We start from the raw sequence: 15,000 nt of genomic DNA on the forward strand, positions 1-15,000 counted from the left end.
TCCACCGGCAGCCGCAACAGGAGGCGCCAGCGGGACAACACGCGCCGCAGGAACACGGGGCGCAGTACACAAGGGAGGAGGAAGATCACGAAAATCCTTTGAGTACAAAAACATGCCCTTGCACAATGCCTCGGGGTTCCAAAGTACAAGGCATGGTGAGGAGTCTTTGGAAATAAGAGCAGAGTCCTCACAGATTCCCGCCATCGTGTTCACCAACAGCAAGGACTCTGGTAGCGGGGAGAAAGATCAGAAGTCGCGGTGGAGTTGGGGTTGGTGGAATGAGGAGCCCAGTGAAGTGCAGCAGAGGCGCGAGGAGTCGAATTCAGGGCCACGCTTCGACCGGACGCTGGCGAGGAAGCTGACGGTGCAGGAGGGCAAGACGGCAGTGCTGGCCTGCCGTGTCGTCAATAATGATGAGAAAGCGGTGAGAGGGATTCAGTTCTCTGTTTCTTTTGAGGTGTGACAGTTACATTTACTTACTATCACTGCATAAGGTTTTTTTTCTGCATTTAGCACAATTATAACAGTAATTACTAAGGCGATTAGTTTTTACATGTATTATTCTCATCATATTTATTTAGATTGGTACCTTTAATGTTTCTTCAGCTTTTTTTTGTCTAACTATAGATGTAAATGAGCGCAAGACGACCATTTCTGCCTTTTTTTTTTTTTTTATTTATACCATGTTTTCAAAGCAATTATGTGTATATGAGTGTTTCACATTTATTTACATATTTATGCTAACTAAAATTAGGTTGTCTCCATTACTTAGCGTGATTACAGCTCTGACTATTGTTTTCTGCAGTTATCCAAGTAAAGTGTACATATCTCATGCATTTTTAGAGTTATCAAAACAATTGCTTAAAATTTAGCAACATAACGCTTAACACTTAGCAAACATACTTTCCTCTCTTTCATTCTTGCTTCATAAACACTCACTCTTCTTTCCCTTCCTTTTTCCCAGTATCCTTCACGTCTTCCCTCATCCTCCTACACCAACGCACTACTGTACCCCACTGTTCTGGCACACTACCCCCTAATATCCCTCCCTCATCCCTTTTATCTTTGTATTCCAAAACACTTGGCTCTCTCATCGCGACTATTTTCAAAGGCTAGAGATGATTAGTTTGGATTTTCAAGGGTTTCTTGTATTAATAATGCTGACATTATATGAAAATGTCCCTAGAATTATTAAAGATATATAAAAATACTGCGCCACTTCAACTAGACTAAACCCTTTTGAAGGTAATCGAGGTGCGTGCAGAAGTGTTTGAGAATATGGCCCTTAAACACACACACACACGCATCCACACACCCACAACTTCCCTCCCGCAGGTTTCATGGATGCGCCACCAGGACCTCCACATCCTGTCAGTCGGAGAGTACAAGTATAACAGCGACGACCGGATCACTGTGTCACTGAACGAGGAGCGGCAGGAGTGGCGGCTGGTCATCGAGAGAGTCACCCTTAAGGACGCCGGGATGTACCAATGTCAGGTCGCCACCAAGCCAGTGTTGAGCTTCGTGGTGAATCTGGAGGTGGTGGGTGAGTAGTGGTGGTGGTGGTGGTAGAAGAGGTAGTGGTGTTAGTGGTAGTAATCATATGTCTTGACTCTTTATCTACTTGTCTATTGATTTACCTATTTATTCATCATATGTCTGTTTGTCTGTCTGTCTGCCTTCCTTTCTGTCTATCTTTCTACCTGGCTATGTATTCCTCCACATGGCTATCTTAGGCTTAGAATTCTGATTATATATTTTTTTATTCACAGAAGTACGTTATTGCTGTTTTGTTGTTAATCTAGTAATAGTAATAGTAGTAATAGTAGTAGTAGTTGTAGTAGTAGTAGTTGTAGTAGTAGTAGTTGTAGTAGTAGTAGTTGTAGTAGTAGTAGTAATAGTAGTAGTAGTAGTAGTAGTAGTTGTTGTTGTTGTTGTTGTTGTTGTTGTAGTAGTAGTAGTAGTAGTAGTTGTTGTTGTTGTTGTTGTAGTAGTAGTAGTAGTAGTATCAGTAGTAGTTGTTGTTGTTGTCGTTGTTGTTGCTATTCCCATTGTTATTGCTGCTACAATTGCTGTAACAGAAATAGGTGAAAGAGGACGAGAAGTGCTAGCAGTGTTATGAGAGAGAGAGAGAGAGAGAGAGAGAGAGAGAGAGAGAGAGAGAGAGAGAGTCCCTACACGTCTAACATTTTAATCTGAGCGTGTACTACAGGGCGCGATATTGCGTGTAATCGTACCTTATGCCCATCACTGCTGTACACCACGCGTGCCTTCTGCCGGATTTATAGGTTAATATCACGTTTTCTATTAGATAAGCATTGTTTACTGCCGCGATATTGTCCACTAATCCGACAAGAAAGTACGATGAATGATAATGCAAGATATAATGATAATAATAATAATAATTATAATAATAACAATAATGGTAATGATAATGATAATAATAATAATAATAATAATAATAATAATAATAATATTATTATTATTATTATATTATTATTATTATGTATGTGTATTATTATGTATTATTATTATTATTATTATTATTATTATTATTATTATTATTATCATCATCATTATTGATATTAATATTAATAATAATAATAACAATATAATAACAATGAAATTATTAATAAGAATAAGAATAGTAACTATATATTTTACACTGTATTCCTCTCAGAGCTTTATTCATAGACGTTTCATTGATCTTTCTTTCATTTTGTCCATGGCTCTCCCTCCTCATGCACTTTCATATAAAACGAAAAGAAGAAAATGGTAAAACAAAAAATATTCTACTACCTTTGACAGCCAGTGCACGAATGCATTAGCGTCAGAAGCAGCGGCAGCAACAAGAGCAGCACTAATGTCTATGGAAAGGCAGACCCGCTCCAAAATGTAACCCCGTTGTAAGCACAAAAGCAGGCCAGATTGAGTGTTGATAATAATCGTCCCTAGTAAGCTTTTGAATGGTTATTATGAAAGAAAACGGGACAAATCTATTAAAAAAATAGTTGGAAGGAGGAATAAGAATCCTAACGAAGTAATAATAGTAATAGTAATAATAACAATTATGATAATAATAATAATATTAATAATGAATAATAATAATAATAATAATAATAATAATAATAATGAATAATAATAATATAATGATAATAATAATAGTAATAATGATAATAATGATAATAATAATAATAATAATAATAATGATAATAATAATAACACCAACAATAATTATAATGTTGTTATAAATCGTATCATTAAATTTGCAGCTTTTAATGATGCGATTAATTCTACCCAATTATACTGCAAGTTGCGTATTGATGTCAACTAACAGGCAATTATAAAAGGCTTGCATGGCTTCTGAGCTTTGTAATTAGCCTCGTGTAGTGTAAGGCTGTCTGTTGTATTAATCTCTATAAGTACAAAAGGTTAAAATGAATCAACACACACACAGTGCATTTGTTAAGGTTTGGGTGTGAAAGGTACGTGTGTTATCGATGAAATATCATAAAAGAGAGGACAACAAACAGCAGTGCAGTCAAGGAAGTAATTGCAAGACGCAGCGAGTGAAAGTATAAGGGGAAGGAGGAACATGATAACAAAGGGAAAATAAAATAACGTGAAGGAATGATAACTATAAACAGCATGAAGAAATAATGACAGGAGTGATGTTTATTATTGTGACAAGAGAACAGGAAGAAAAAGAGAGAACAAAGGTGCAAAGAAAAAGTTTGATAACGTAGTGTAATAATGATAATGATACGAGACATGATAGAAATTAATGAAGATATAATGGCTGAAAAATAAAAAATAAAGTAATAATGCATTGTAAAATATTGATTGATATGTTAAGAAAATATTAAAGAAAACTAAAGATGAGAGTAACGAACTGTTATGAATAAAAACAGAAACATTGGTTTAATACATACAACACGTGGAATAATATTAGATAATACTCTGCAATACTTTACTTGCAAGAGTTAGTTTGAACTGTAACAAACTTTACTTCATAAACCTAATGAAATTCAGATCATTCTTCGAAGACTTAATGGAACGTGGCTCTTTTTTTTTTCATAAACTTAATCAGCCTTTTTTCATAGACTTAATGAAATATGGCAAACCTATGTAGACTTCCCCCTTCAGCAGCTGTAACTTTGCCTTAATCTTAATGGAATGATAAGGTACAACTTTAGTGTAAAATAGAAAAGTTTTATAATACGCTCCTGTCAGCAGAAGAGTAGTCGTGCAGTTGAAACCCTTTAGTGTCTGTAGTTCTGCATACTTCTGCTCATTAAAACTGTCGTTCGTCACTAAAAATGAAGTGTCGTAGTGTCATTAACAGTCACATGGTTAATGAAAAGTGCCAAACTTTCTCCTAAACGAAATGCGACAGAACTTTCTTCATATAGTTGATGAAATGTACCAAGCATTCTCCTCAGATATGGTGAAACTCGACAAACCTTTTGAATAAAGTTGGGGCAATAAAGCTTTTCCATGGACTGAATACCACAAAGCAAAGATATGAAAAGATTTAGAAGACTTTGAATAGTATGCTGGATCTGTATATATGGCTGGTGCTTCCTCCATACCTAAAAAGAAAAAAAAATAGAAAAATGCAACTTTTCTTACATATTTAGTAAGATGCAGTAAAGCTTTTCCATGGACTAAATCAAACAAAACCAAAGACAAGGAGAGATTTTGAAGACTTTAAATAGTATACTGGATCTATATGATTAGTTCCTCCTCCATTCCTAAAAGAAAAGAAAAAGAAAAAAATGCATATTGTTTTTTGTCTCAACTTACCATTCCTTTCTCTACCCCTTCCCCACACCTTCCCCACGCCTCCCCTTTTGCCGCCCCACAACAAGGACCAGTCATTAGTGATTTGAAATACTGCGGCCGGACAAATAAACTGTTAGGCACAAATAGAAAAGGGTGGATAGTGGCAATAAGGAAATTAGGAAAGATGTAGGAAGTATTTGCTCCACTACGTGTTTTGGTATAAGCTACGCGGGTGCTTGTTGTTTACGAAGCCATTCCAAGAGTTTACCGCTGCCTGAAGTTTACGTTAAGCAGATTAGACGTACGTAAGGAGTAATTAGCAGGTGTGTGTGTGTGTGTGTGTGTGTGTGTGTGTGTGTGTGTGTGTGTGTGAGTGTGTGTGTCTCCAAGTACATACCTTTCTCTATCTCCACACACACACACACACACACACACACACACACACAGCACCAGCCACACACACAGCACCAGTCACACACAGCACCAGTCACACACAGTACCAGCCACACACACAGCACCAGCCACAGCCACACAACACCACACAGACACACGTTGCATTTATTCATAATTTCGAGCGCGGGCCATTCATTAACATCGCCGTTAACGAGCATTTAAATGGCACACCAATTTATTCCATTCCGGGCCTTGCCATTATTGGGTCTGCAAAGCCTCGCCCGGGTGACTTGTTGGAAATACCGGACACGCCTCGCCCCGGCATACCTGTAGAGAGAGAGAGAGAGAGAGAGAGAGAGAGAGAGAGAGAGAGAGAGAGAGAGAGAGAGAGAGAGAGAGAGAGAGAGTATTAAATCTTATATATTTAGAATTAGCTAGCTTATATAATGCGATGTTAACCTTTGAAATTATTCAGAACTGCATTAAATATTCTGATTATTTGACTATGATCTATTATCGATTATCTTCCTAATTATGCATTTAACTATTAGTCTTGGTCATTTATCTATCTCTCCCTCTGTTTATATGGCTCTCAGATTATCTTTTTTTCTTTTCCTTTTTTTTCACATATATTTTGAGATCTTTTCGTGTGTGTGTGAGTGTGTGAGTGTGTGTGTGAGTGCATCTTCCATTTGTTGGTATTTCAATGCATTTATTACTTATTGTGTTTAATTTTATGTTTTATAATGTGTACTAATGTTTTTTTTTTTTATTATCTATGTTCTTTTTGTGTCTAATATAACTACTATATGCCTTTAAATATATGTGTATCTCTTTATCTATATCTATGTTGATGGATCTATTCATATTTCTTTATAACTTTATCTATTTGACTATCTCTGCATATGTCTATCACCATATCTACGGAATTATTTCATCTGTGACATTCTTTCTATCATTATCTTTATCTATTGCTCCTCTTATCTATATACGAGTATTTATCTATTTATCTACTTAGCTACCTACTTAACTATTTTCTATTTATCTCTCTCTCTCTCTCTCTCTCTCTCTCTATATATATATATATATATATATATATATATATATATATATATATATATATATATATATATATATATATATATATCCATCCATCCATCTGTCTATATATCTATCTATCTATCTACCGTACCTACCTACTTTACCTACCTACCTATCTACCCATCTACCTATATCTCTTCATTTCCAACAGGGCACCAAAAAACAGACCTTCATTCCTCACTCGGCAAAGATATGAAATAAGAGAGGCTGTTATGATGTAACTTCTCTGTGAACTTGGGAAATTAGTTCTCTCTCATCTCGTTATTATATACAAGTACTGCCACTATATTGTGGAGAGAGAGAGAGAGAGAGAGAGAGAGAGAGAGAGAGAGAGAGAGAGAGAGAGAGAGAGAGAGAGAGAGAGAGAGAGGGAGGTTGGAAAAGAGCTGCCATGAAGGGAAATCTAATCAGTTATCTCTAGAAATCGTCTTATGCCATACTTTTTTCTTTTTATTTTAACTTTATCTTAATTATCATCACGGAAGAAAGTAAGAAAAATGCTAGAAAATGTATCAAAGCATCAATTTTTTCGTGATCTTTAGTACAAAATTAAAGAAAAAAATGAGAGGGAAGAGAGCTTTTGTCAGATTCTCTCTCTCTCTCTCTCTCTCTCTCTCTCTCTCTCTCTCTCTCTCTCTCTCTCTCTCTCTCTCTCTCTCTCTCTCTCTCTCTCTCTCTCTCTCTCTCTCTCTCTCTCGTTATTACGCTGCAGAGTGTTCATTCGTTTGTTGGTTCGTTAATTAGTTATCTAGTTAGGCACTTAGCTAATCAGTCACTTAATCAGTTAGTTAATTTGTTGGTTTGGTAGAAAGCTAGTTTTTCTCTATTTTTTTGTTGTTGAATCGTTTGTTTTCAAGTTAATTAAGTGTTGGTTCATTAGTTTTCAGTTGCCATCAGTTGGTCTTCCCTGTCGCGTTCAGTGATTAGTTAACCTCTTCAGTACTGGAACACATTTTTACCTTGAGATTTGGTTACAATAAGACTATTTTTTTACATTAGGAAGGGTGTATGGAGGTCACAAGATTAATGGCCACAGTCTTCACTATTTTAATTCCTTACATAAGTTTTTAAACCTGTATAAGATCACCAAATAATAAGCAGAAGGAATGTGAAAACGCGTCATGGTACTGAAGGGGTTAAGATTTATTTCATTAGTTTTCAGTTAGTATCAGTTAGTCTGTCGTGTCCCGTTCAGTGATGGAAGGCAGCGATGAAGGTATGGAGAAGATCGCGTCAGTCTTCCCAGTAGTTGTAATGAGGCAGAGATCATAGCTTGGAGTTAATCATTATGGAACAGTTGGCGTACAGTAATGATATTGTAAAATATGATGTTTCTTTTTTCTTTATACCATAGATGTACGATAGTTATGTGTTGTTTTCTGTGAGTCGGAACTGCATCATTTAAAGTTGATTATAAATTTTGTCCTGGCTTTCACCAAATAAACTTGTGTCGAGCATTACAACTAAATGCGTAACAAACCAAAGCATGCTGGTCTGAAATTTTATCGTCAAACAATTAGTAATATTTTGCACCTTGTATTATATATACTTAATCATAAATTCTATCCATGCTCTTTGACCAAATAAACTTGTGTCGAATTTATTGGCTAACAAAGCGAAACAGTCCAGTCTGAAATTAATCACCAAGCACGACAAATAATATTTTTCTCTACCTTGCATTACATAGACTTAATTATGAATTTTGCCAAGGCTTTCACCACAACACTCAAGTCTCGAGCATCACAACAAACCGAAACACTATTCTGAAGTCTGCCACTAAAGAATTATTAATATTGTCCACCTTACATTACATAAAACTAATCCTGAATTTTTCGAAGTTTTTCACTAAATAAACTCGAATTATATCACAAATGAATAACACACCGAAGCATCCCAGTCTGAATTATATCACCAAACCATTATTAGTATTTTCCATCTTGCGTTCCATAGAGTTAAACATACATTACATCGAGGCTTTGACCAAATAAACTTATAACGAACATCACAACTAGTCTGCGATGCACCATCAAACACGATTATTAATTTTTTCCCGACTCTTTATTTTATACGTATAGTTAATTAAAAGTTTCATATAGATTCTCACCAAATAAATCTCTATAACCGTAACATTACAAACCAAAACAACACATAAAGTCTAAACTCTATCAAACAATTACTCAGAGGCAACATTTAACGACCGTCAGTGTTCAGGAAAGTTCTGTTATCAGTTGTCAGCGGAGAGACACATGGGGTGCAGGCAGGCTGGGCTGGTTGGCTGGATGGGTGAAGCCAGGCAAGGTGGGTGTGGCGGGAGAGAATAGCCCCTCCTGCTCCCCTCCAGCCAGCCGTCGCGCCTCATAAAGATTCAGAAGCAGTGGTGGACGGGGCTCTCGGGTGGCGGGGAGATATATGAGGCGGCTTGTGTCTCGGGGACGATGAAGGGAGGTGCAGGAGGGAGAGAGAGAGAGAGAGAGAGAGAGAGAGAGAGAGAGAGAGAGAGAAAAGAACATGACTATAAAAGAAAAGGGCAACGTACATCTGAAAACCTGTCGCGTATCCCTGGCTTTACGTATTGCAGACTATGACACCGGTTTTTTGTATGTGTTTTTGTGTGTATGAGGAACAAACAGATAGATAGAGATAGATAGATAGACATATAGGTAGATAGATAGGCCAGTATAAAGGTAAGAAGAAAGACAAGTAGGTCAACAGATAGATAGGCAGATAGATAGATAGATAGATAGATAATTAAGCAGCTAGGTATATAGATAGACAGATAGATAGATAGATAGACCGACTAATTGATTGATAGATACTGATAGATGCACTGATCATCATTATCGACAACACAATATTTTAAAACACACTTCGTCCCCTTCTTCCCTCCTTCCCTCCTGAGATTAAGATTTGCATTAGCCTGCCTAAGAACAACAGGGGACGAGAGAGAGAGAGAGAGAGAGAGAGAGAGAGAGAGAGAGAGAGAGAGAGAGAGGGGGGCAGGAGAGAGTTCCTTCACCTCCTTCCTTTCCTCCATCAATCACCACCTCCTCCCTCTCTCTCTCTCTCTCTCTCCATCACTTACCTCCATTTCTTCCCTTTGTCTCTCCATCAATCATCTTTCTTTCCTCCCTTTTCCACTCGTTTCTTTACTTTTCCTCCATGTCTCTCCATCAGATATCTCCGTTCCCTTCATGTTTCTTCATCAATTGCCTCTCTTTTCTCCTCTTCTCCCTCCCTTCATCTCTCTCTCTCTCTCTCTCTCTCTCTCTCTCTCTCTCTCTCTCTCTCTCTCTCTCTCTCTCTCTCTCTCTCTCTCTCTCTCTCTCTCTCTCTCTCTCTCTCTCTCTCTCTCTCTCTCTCTCTCTCTCTCTCTCTCTCTCTCTCTCTCTCTCTCTTCTCATTTAGTTTTATCTCCCCTTCCTCCATGCACATTTCTTTCTTTTTTTTCTACCTGTTTTTTTCTTTCTCTTATCTTCGTTTTTTCATTCATGTGACTTTATTGGGTTTTTTTTTTCTTTTCTTTCGGCTTCTTTTCTATCGTCAATCTTCATTTAGATTTTTTTTTCTTGACATTCTTATCCTTTCTCTATCGTCGTTTTTGCTTTCACCTTTCTTTTCCTTCCCTTTGCTTTTTTTCTAACTTTCCTTTAATTTTTTTGTGTGTATTTTTTCTATTTTCTATCTCTTCATTTACTTTTCCTTTCTTTCTTTACCTTTGTCTTCCGTTCCTGTCCTTTGTTTGTTATTGTTTATCTATCCTTCATTCCTTTTCTTTGTTATTTCTTGTTTCCCTCTGTCTTGTTTTACTTTCACTTCCTCTCCTCATAATTTTTAAGACTATTATCATCTTTGCTTATGTTTCCTTTCCTTCATTTTATGTTTCCTTTTCTTCTTCTGTTTATATGTTGTTATTCCTCTATTTCTTCCATAACTAACCCCCCTGTCTTGTTTTTTTCTTTCATTTTCTCTTCTCATATTTTTTGTAGACCATTATCATCTTTGCTGCTTACATTTCCTTCCTTCATATGTTTGTGTTGTGATTCCTCTCTTTTTTATTCCTTAACTTCTCTCTCTTTATTCTTTTTCTAGTTCCTCCCACCTGTTTTTGATTTCTTTATATTTTTCTCACTTATTGCATTCTTTATTCATCTTTTTGATTTCAGAAACTCTCCCATAAACTAGTAAATCTTATAGACATTTTTGTACTGCACGTTTAAAGAATTCTCTATGAAAAAAGTGAATAATCTTTTCTCTCTGTTTTATCCATACATTTCTACTTCAGATGTTGAGATGTTATGTCATCGTTTTTATAGTTTGATTATTAGAAAGATACAAAAGAAGACTACACAGATTTATGGATGCGAATGACACGTAGTTAGAAATAGATCTATATTTCATACTGGGACTGCCACATGTAGGCCTGACGATTTCATGTATCTTCCCTAAGTTTTCTTATGTTCGTTCTTAATCCCTTCAGTACTGAGACGCATTTTTACTTTGAGTTTTGGATGTGACAACGATTTTATTTACATTAGGAAGATTTTATGGAGGTCAAAAGTTTAATGCTCAGAGTCCTCACTATTTTAATCCCGACGTAAGTTTCTGAAGCTGTATAAAATCACCAAATAGTAACCAGAATAAATATGAAAACGTGTCCTGGTACTGAAAGGGTTAATGTTCTCTTCCTCAGTCCCCAAGGCCGAGGTGCTGAACGGGCCAGAGGTTTTCGTCCACTGCGGCTCCCTCATCAACCTGACGTGTGTGGTGCTGCACGGTACTCGCCGCCCCGTCTATGTCTACTGGTACCACCACGACAAGGTGAGCCGGGCGTCCACTCACGAGTACGCGGACCTCCTTGTACCGGAACTCAACCCCTTGTGGCTAAAGTTATAATGCAAGAACTTTACCAATGAGCCACACGCGTAGTTGGTAGTACACACACACACACACACACACACACACACACACACACACACACACACACACACACACACACACACCGCGTAGTGTAGTGGTTAGCACGCTCGACTCACAATCGAGAGGGCCGGGTTCGAGTCCCTGTGCGGCGAGGCAAATGGGCAAGCCTCTTAATGTGTGGCCCCTGTTCACCAAGCAGTAAATAGGTACGGGATGTAACTCGAGGGGTTGTGGCCTCGCTTTCCCGGTGTGTGGAGTGTGTTGTGGTCTCAGTCCTACCCGAAGATCGGTCTATGAGCTCTGAGCTCGCTCCGTAATGGGGAAGACTGGCTGGGTGACCAGCTGTCGACCGAGGTAAATTACACACACACACACACACACACACACACACACACACACACACACACACACACACACACACACACACACACACACACACACCTGACGAAGATTTTTCTCTTTTTCTTTTTTTGTTTCAGTTTCGTGTTTCTCTTCTTTGATCGTTTTATCTTTTTTCTTTTCTTTTTTTTTTCTCTTTTTTATGAGTTTTTCTTGTACATTTTATTTTTTCTTTGTTTTGTGGAATAGCAGGTGTTACAGTTTATATTCTCTCTCTCTCTCTCTCTCTCTCTCTCTCTCTCTCTCTCTCTCTCTCTCTCTCTCTCTCTCTCTCTCTCTCTCATGCGTAGTTCAATTAGACTTGGGTTGATTGTGAGTATTTTTTGTTATTGTTTTTATTTTGCCTCTGTTAATTTTCTTTTGCAGCAGCGGGCACCTTTAGTTTTCCAGTGAAGGAGGCTCCTCGAGAACGCAGTAACGTTTATGGGGAAAGGAGTGAGGCTTTAATGGCTGTGTGGTGTTGCCAGCTAACTAAAAATATAAAGAAAACTTTTTAATATAGTTTCTTTTCCATCTATTTTTTTTTTTTTTTTTTTTTTTTTTTTTAAGGTAGGGAGAGAAGGTACTTATAGGATGGAAAGTCTTGTGCTATGTCAAGGGAAGGGAAGGGGAGAGAAGGAAGGGAAGGGAGGGGAGGGAGGACGTATGTGACACTCTCTGTACCCTGAATCTCTCCCAAGTATATTTCTTCACGTGCATTTTTACCATAAGACTTCCCTAGATGATGATGAATTAGGTTAGGTTAATTTAAGGGGAATTTATCATGGTTGAAATTAATTTAGATGAGAATTCAGTGGTGAATCTTCATGAGTGGAATTACCTATGTAGAAATTGCGCAGAAGCATCACCCTGCCTAGCGTGTGGACTGAGGGTGCTTCTCTTCTCAAGGTGCTGGACTACGAGGGGCGTGGCGGCGTGACAGTCATAACGCAGGCCAGTGAGAACACCATCAGCCACCTGCTCATGAGGAACGCCACGCCTTCAGACTCCGGGACCTACTCGTGCACACCCTCCAACGGCCGCCGCGCCACCACCACCGTCCACGTCCTCAACGGTGAGCCCCAGGCGGAGTCGCAGCAGCCGGTGTGTCTAAGTGCGGGACCTCAGCGGGCGGCGGCTACTCTTCGCGGGACTCAAGGTTCCAGTGCTTTCGTCTTTACTGTGTTTTGCTGCCCATGACACGCACTTTGGGGGTAGAATATCAAGTAATGACTTTCCATACTGATAGTCTACGCATGTTGGTTCATTGAGATCACAACCACGGTGTCTTACCGGCGGCAAAACACGGTACTTTGGGAAGTGTTTGTTGTCAATAACATGCGAGTCAGAACATCACTTTTTTCATGGTGCAGAGCCACGACCGTTGTGTCGGAGTGATCTGTCACTGCATAGTGGGTAGAGTACATAATTTGCAGAACGGAAGCAAGTGTGTCAATAACAGTTGAATCATATAGCTGATATTCTTCAAAACACAGTGCATGTATGTGTCTGTCATACTAGTTGCTCTCGTCAGGTTTCACAGTGTGGTCTTTCAGCAGGTGAGCACCGCGCGGCCATGCAGAGCGCCACTGGTCCCCACTGCCTGACACCCATCCTGCTGCTGCTGTGCCTGGTGTCTGTCCTCCCGGTGTACATAGGTCCAGCAGCGCCCTGAGCACTGCTTCTCGCCTGCATACGAGAAGACACAGCGATTGCCAAGCTAAGAATTCCGATATTTACAAGAACCACAGACTGTGGTTGTGTGGCTGAGGCTGCAGGGTTCCCTGCTGCGATCCGTGGCACCCTGAGTAATGGCTCGGCATTGAGGCCAACCACCTTGCCGACAACGATCCGATGACACCCGAGAGACTTATTCCTTCCCGGTGGAGTCGCCTGAGTGACAGTAAAATGTTGAGTCGTGTAGCGTGGCGGCCTGACGTACGAGGCAGCCTGACGTACGGCCTGATGAGACGCTGGAGGAGGGGAGGGAGCAGCAGACGATTCTCCGCGCTGAAACGCAGCACGGATCTTGATTGACGTTTGTGCGAGGCACGGTATACTTTTATGATACATTTACCATAACCAGAGCAGTTAATATGATTTAAGACAATATCATTTCATTTTGCTGCACCTGTGGGCGAAACAGATTGTATTAGAAAAGAACTACGCGCCTGAGCCTCGCTAAGTGCAGCTTCGTGTTCATCGCCGCTTTGTTTTGTGTGGAGGGACACCGAACACGTGAAGCACAGGCCGCTGCAGGACGTGATGCAGGCTTAGTGGTGCTACTCTTTGTTCCGGATAGTGTCTGTGTGATCCGAAAATCTTGTCTTGTTCTGAGGTTATCTGGCATTAAAGCATCAATCACCTGTAGTGATGAGAGGACACCTGCCGCAGCATTGCCGTGTACATTATGCTACAGGTAGTATTTCTTATATTTTCGAAGACCGGCAAGTCAAATCTTAATTAAGCTGGTATGCTTCACACAAAAGTATGCAAGTCGCGGAGTTGGTCATTGTGAAGCAGGTTAACAAGTTGAAAGCATGCGTAAAAAATATAAAAAATCTTGTGTAAAACTGAGGCATTACAAAAAGTATAAAAAGAGAACGCCAAACAATGAGAGACACCGTGATATTTCCTTTTTAAAAGTGTTCGAGTCGTAGGTTGTCATGCAAACTCTGCTAACGAAGTAGGCCACGGTCTGACGCGTGGTGGTGGGACCGGCCAGTATTATGATGGAGTGAGTGGAGCGGGCGAGGCAGAATTTAGAGTGTGAATAACGAAAGGGGGGGCGGCGAAGTAGAACTGAACTGGGCGGGACGGGGTAAGGCCACGAACGAGGCATCGTCAAGGGAGCAGCACGGCCAGCGAATGTCGCCAACTTGCTGAGTCAATCTGTCACGCTTCACGCTGTAGCGGAGGAACATAAGGCTGGAGACAGGACCATATTCAAAAACACTTCAGCGCTTCATCTTCACTATTTTCATAATACACGGATTTTAAGGATTATTTTACTGCTCTAATGACAGATTAACAACGCTTATTCAATCAATTCTAATAGGGAAAAGACTTTTGAGAACCCTGCTAATCATCTATGTGACCTTGGAAAATAGTGTTGAGAGAGCAAAGCGTTTCTGAGTAAAAACTTGTAATGAACTCCGTATAGTGTGGCGTGAAAATCTGCTGTTACTTTGTGAGCATGAAGTAAAGGGGTGAGTGTCATGTGTGTCTCCCTCCATCTTATCCCAGAGCTAACATAGTGATGAAAAATAGATAGAAAGAAACCCGGAAGCCCAATGAGTCCGCGGGAAGACTAAGATTTTTCAGTTCCTTGTCGCATTGCGTGTAGTGGTTACCCCGCCTCTGCGCCTCCCGACACGAGGAAGGAGAGAAAGCATAACCACCACCACCACCACCACCACCACAGCA

General features: G+C 39.6%; 1 protein-coding gene across 2 annotated transcripts in view; it reads left to right on the forward strand.

Annotated features, from left to right (window-relative positions):
• LOC123499391 (fibroblast growth factor receptor 3-like) overlaps nucleotides 1–15,000 on the forward strand; it is a 176,529-nt gene that overhangs the window by 160,968 nt on the left and 561 nt on the right. Inside the window, exons 2-6 of one of the 2 annotated variants that reach the window (XM_045247331.1) lie at nucleotides 1–424; nucleotides 1,336–1,546; nucleotides 10,970–11,097; nucleotides 12,484–12,733; nucleotides 13,131–15,000. The exon at nucleotides 1–424 is cut by the window's left edge and continues 192 nt beyond it; the exon at nucleotides 13,131–15,000 is cut by the window's right edge and continues 561 nt beyond it. In XM_045247331.1, the coding sequence (XP_045103266.1) occupies nucleotides 113–424; nucleotides 1,336–1,546; nucleotides 10,970–11,097; nucleotides 12,484–12,733; nucleotides 13,131–13,249 (1,020 nt within the window). In that variant the 5' untranslated portion in view covers nucleotides 1–112 and the 3' untranslated portion in view covers nucleotides 13,250–15,000. The remainder of the gene's footprint in view (nucleotides 425–1,335; nucleotides 1,547–10,969; nucleotides 11,098–12,483; nucleotides 12,734–13,130) is intronic. The other variant, XM_045247332.1, reaches the window with a different exon arrangement.

Source organism: Portunus trituberculatus, chromosome 49 (genome assembly GCF_017591435.1).
Source record: "Portunus trituberculatus isolate SZX2019 chromosome 49, ASM1759143v1, whole genome shotgun sequence".
NCBI lineage: Eukaryota > Metazoa > Arthropoda > Malacostraca > Decapoda > Portunidae > Portunus > Portunus trituberculatus.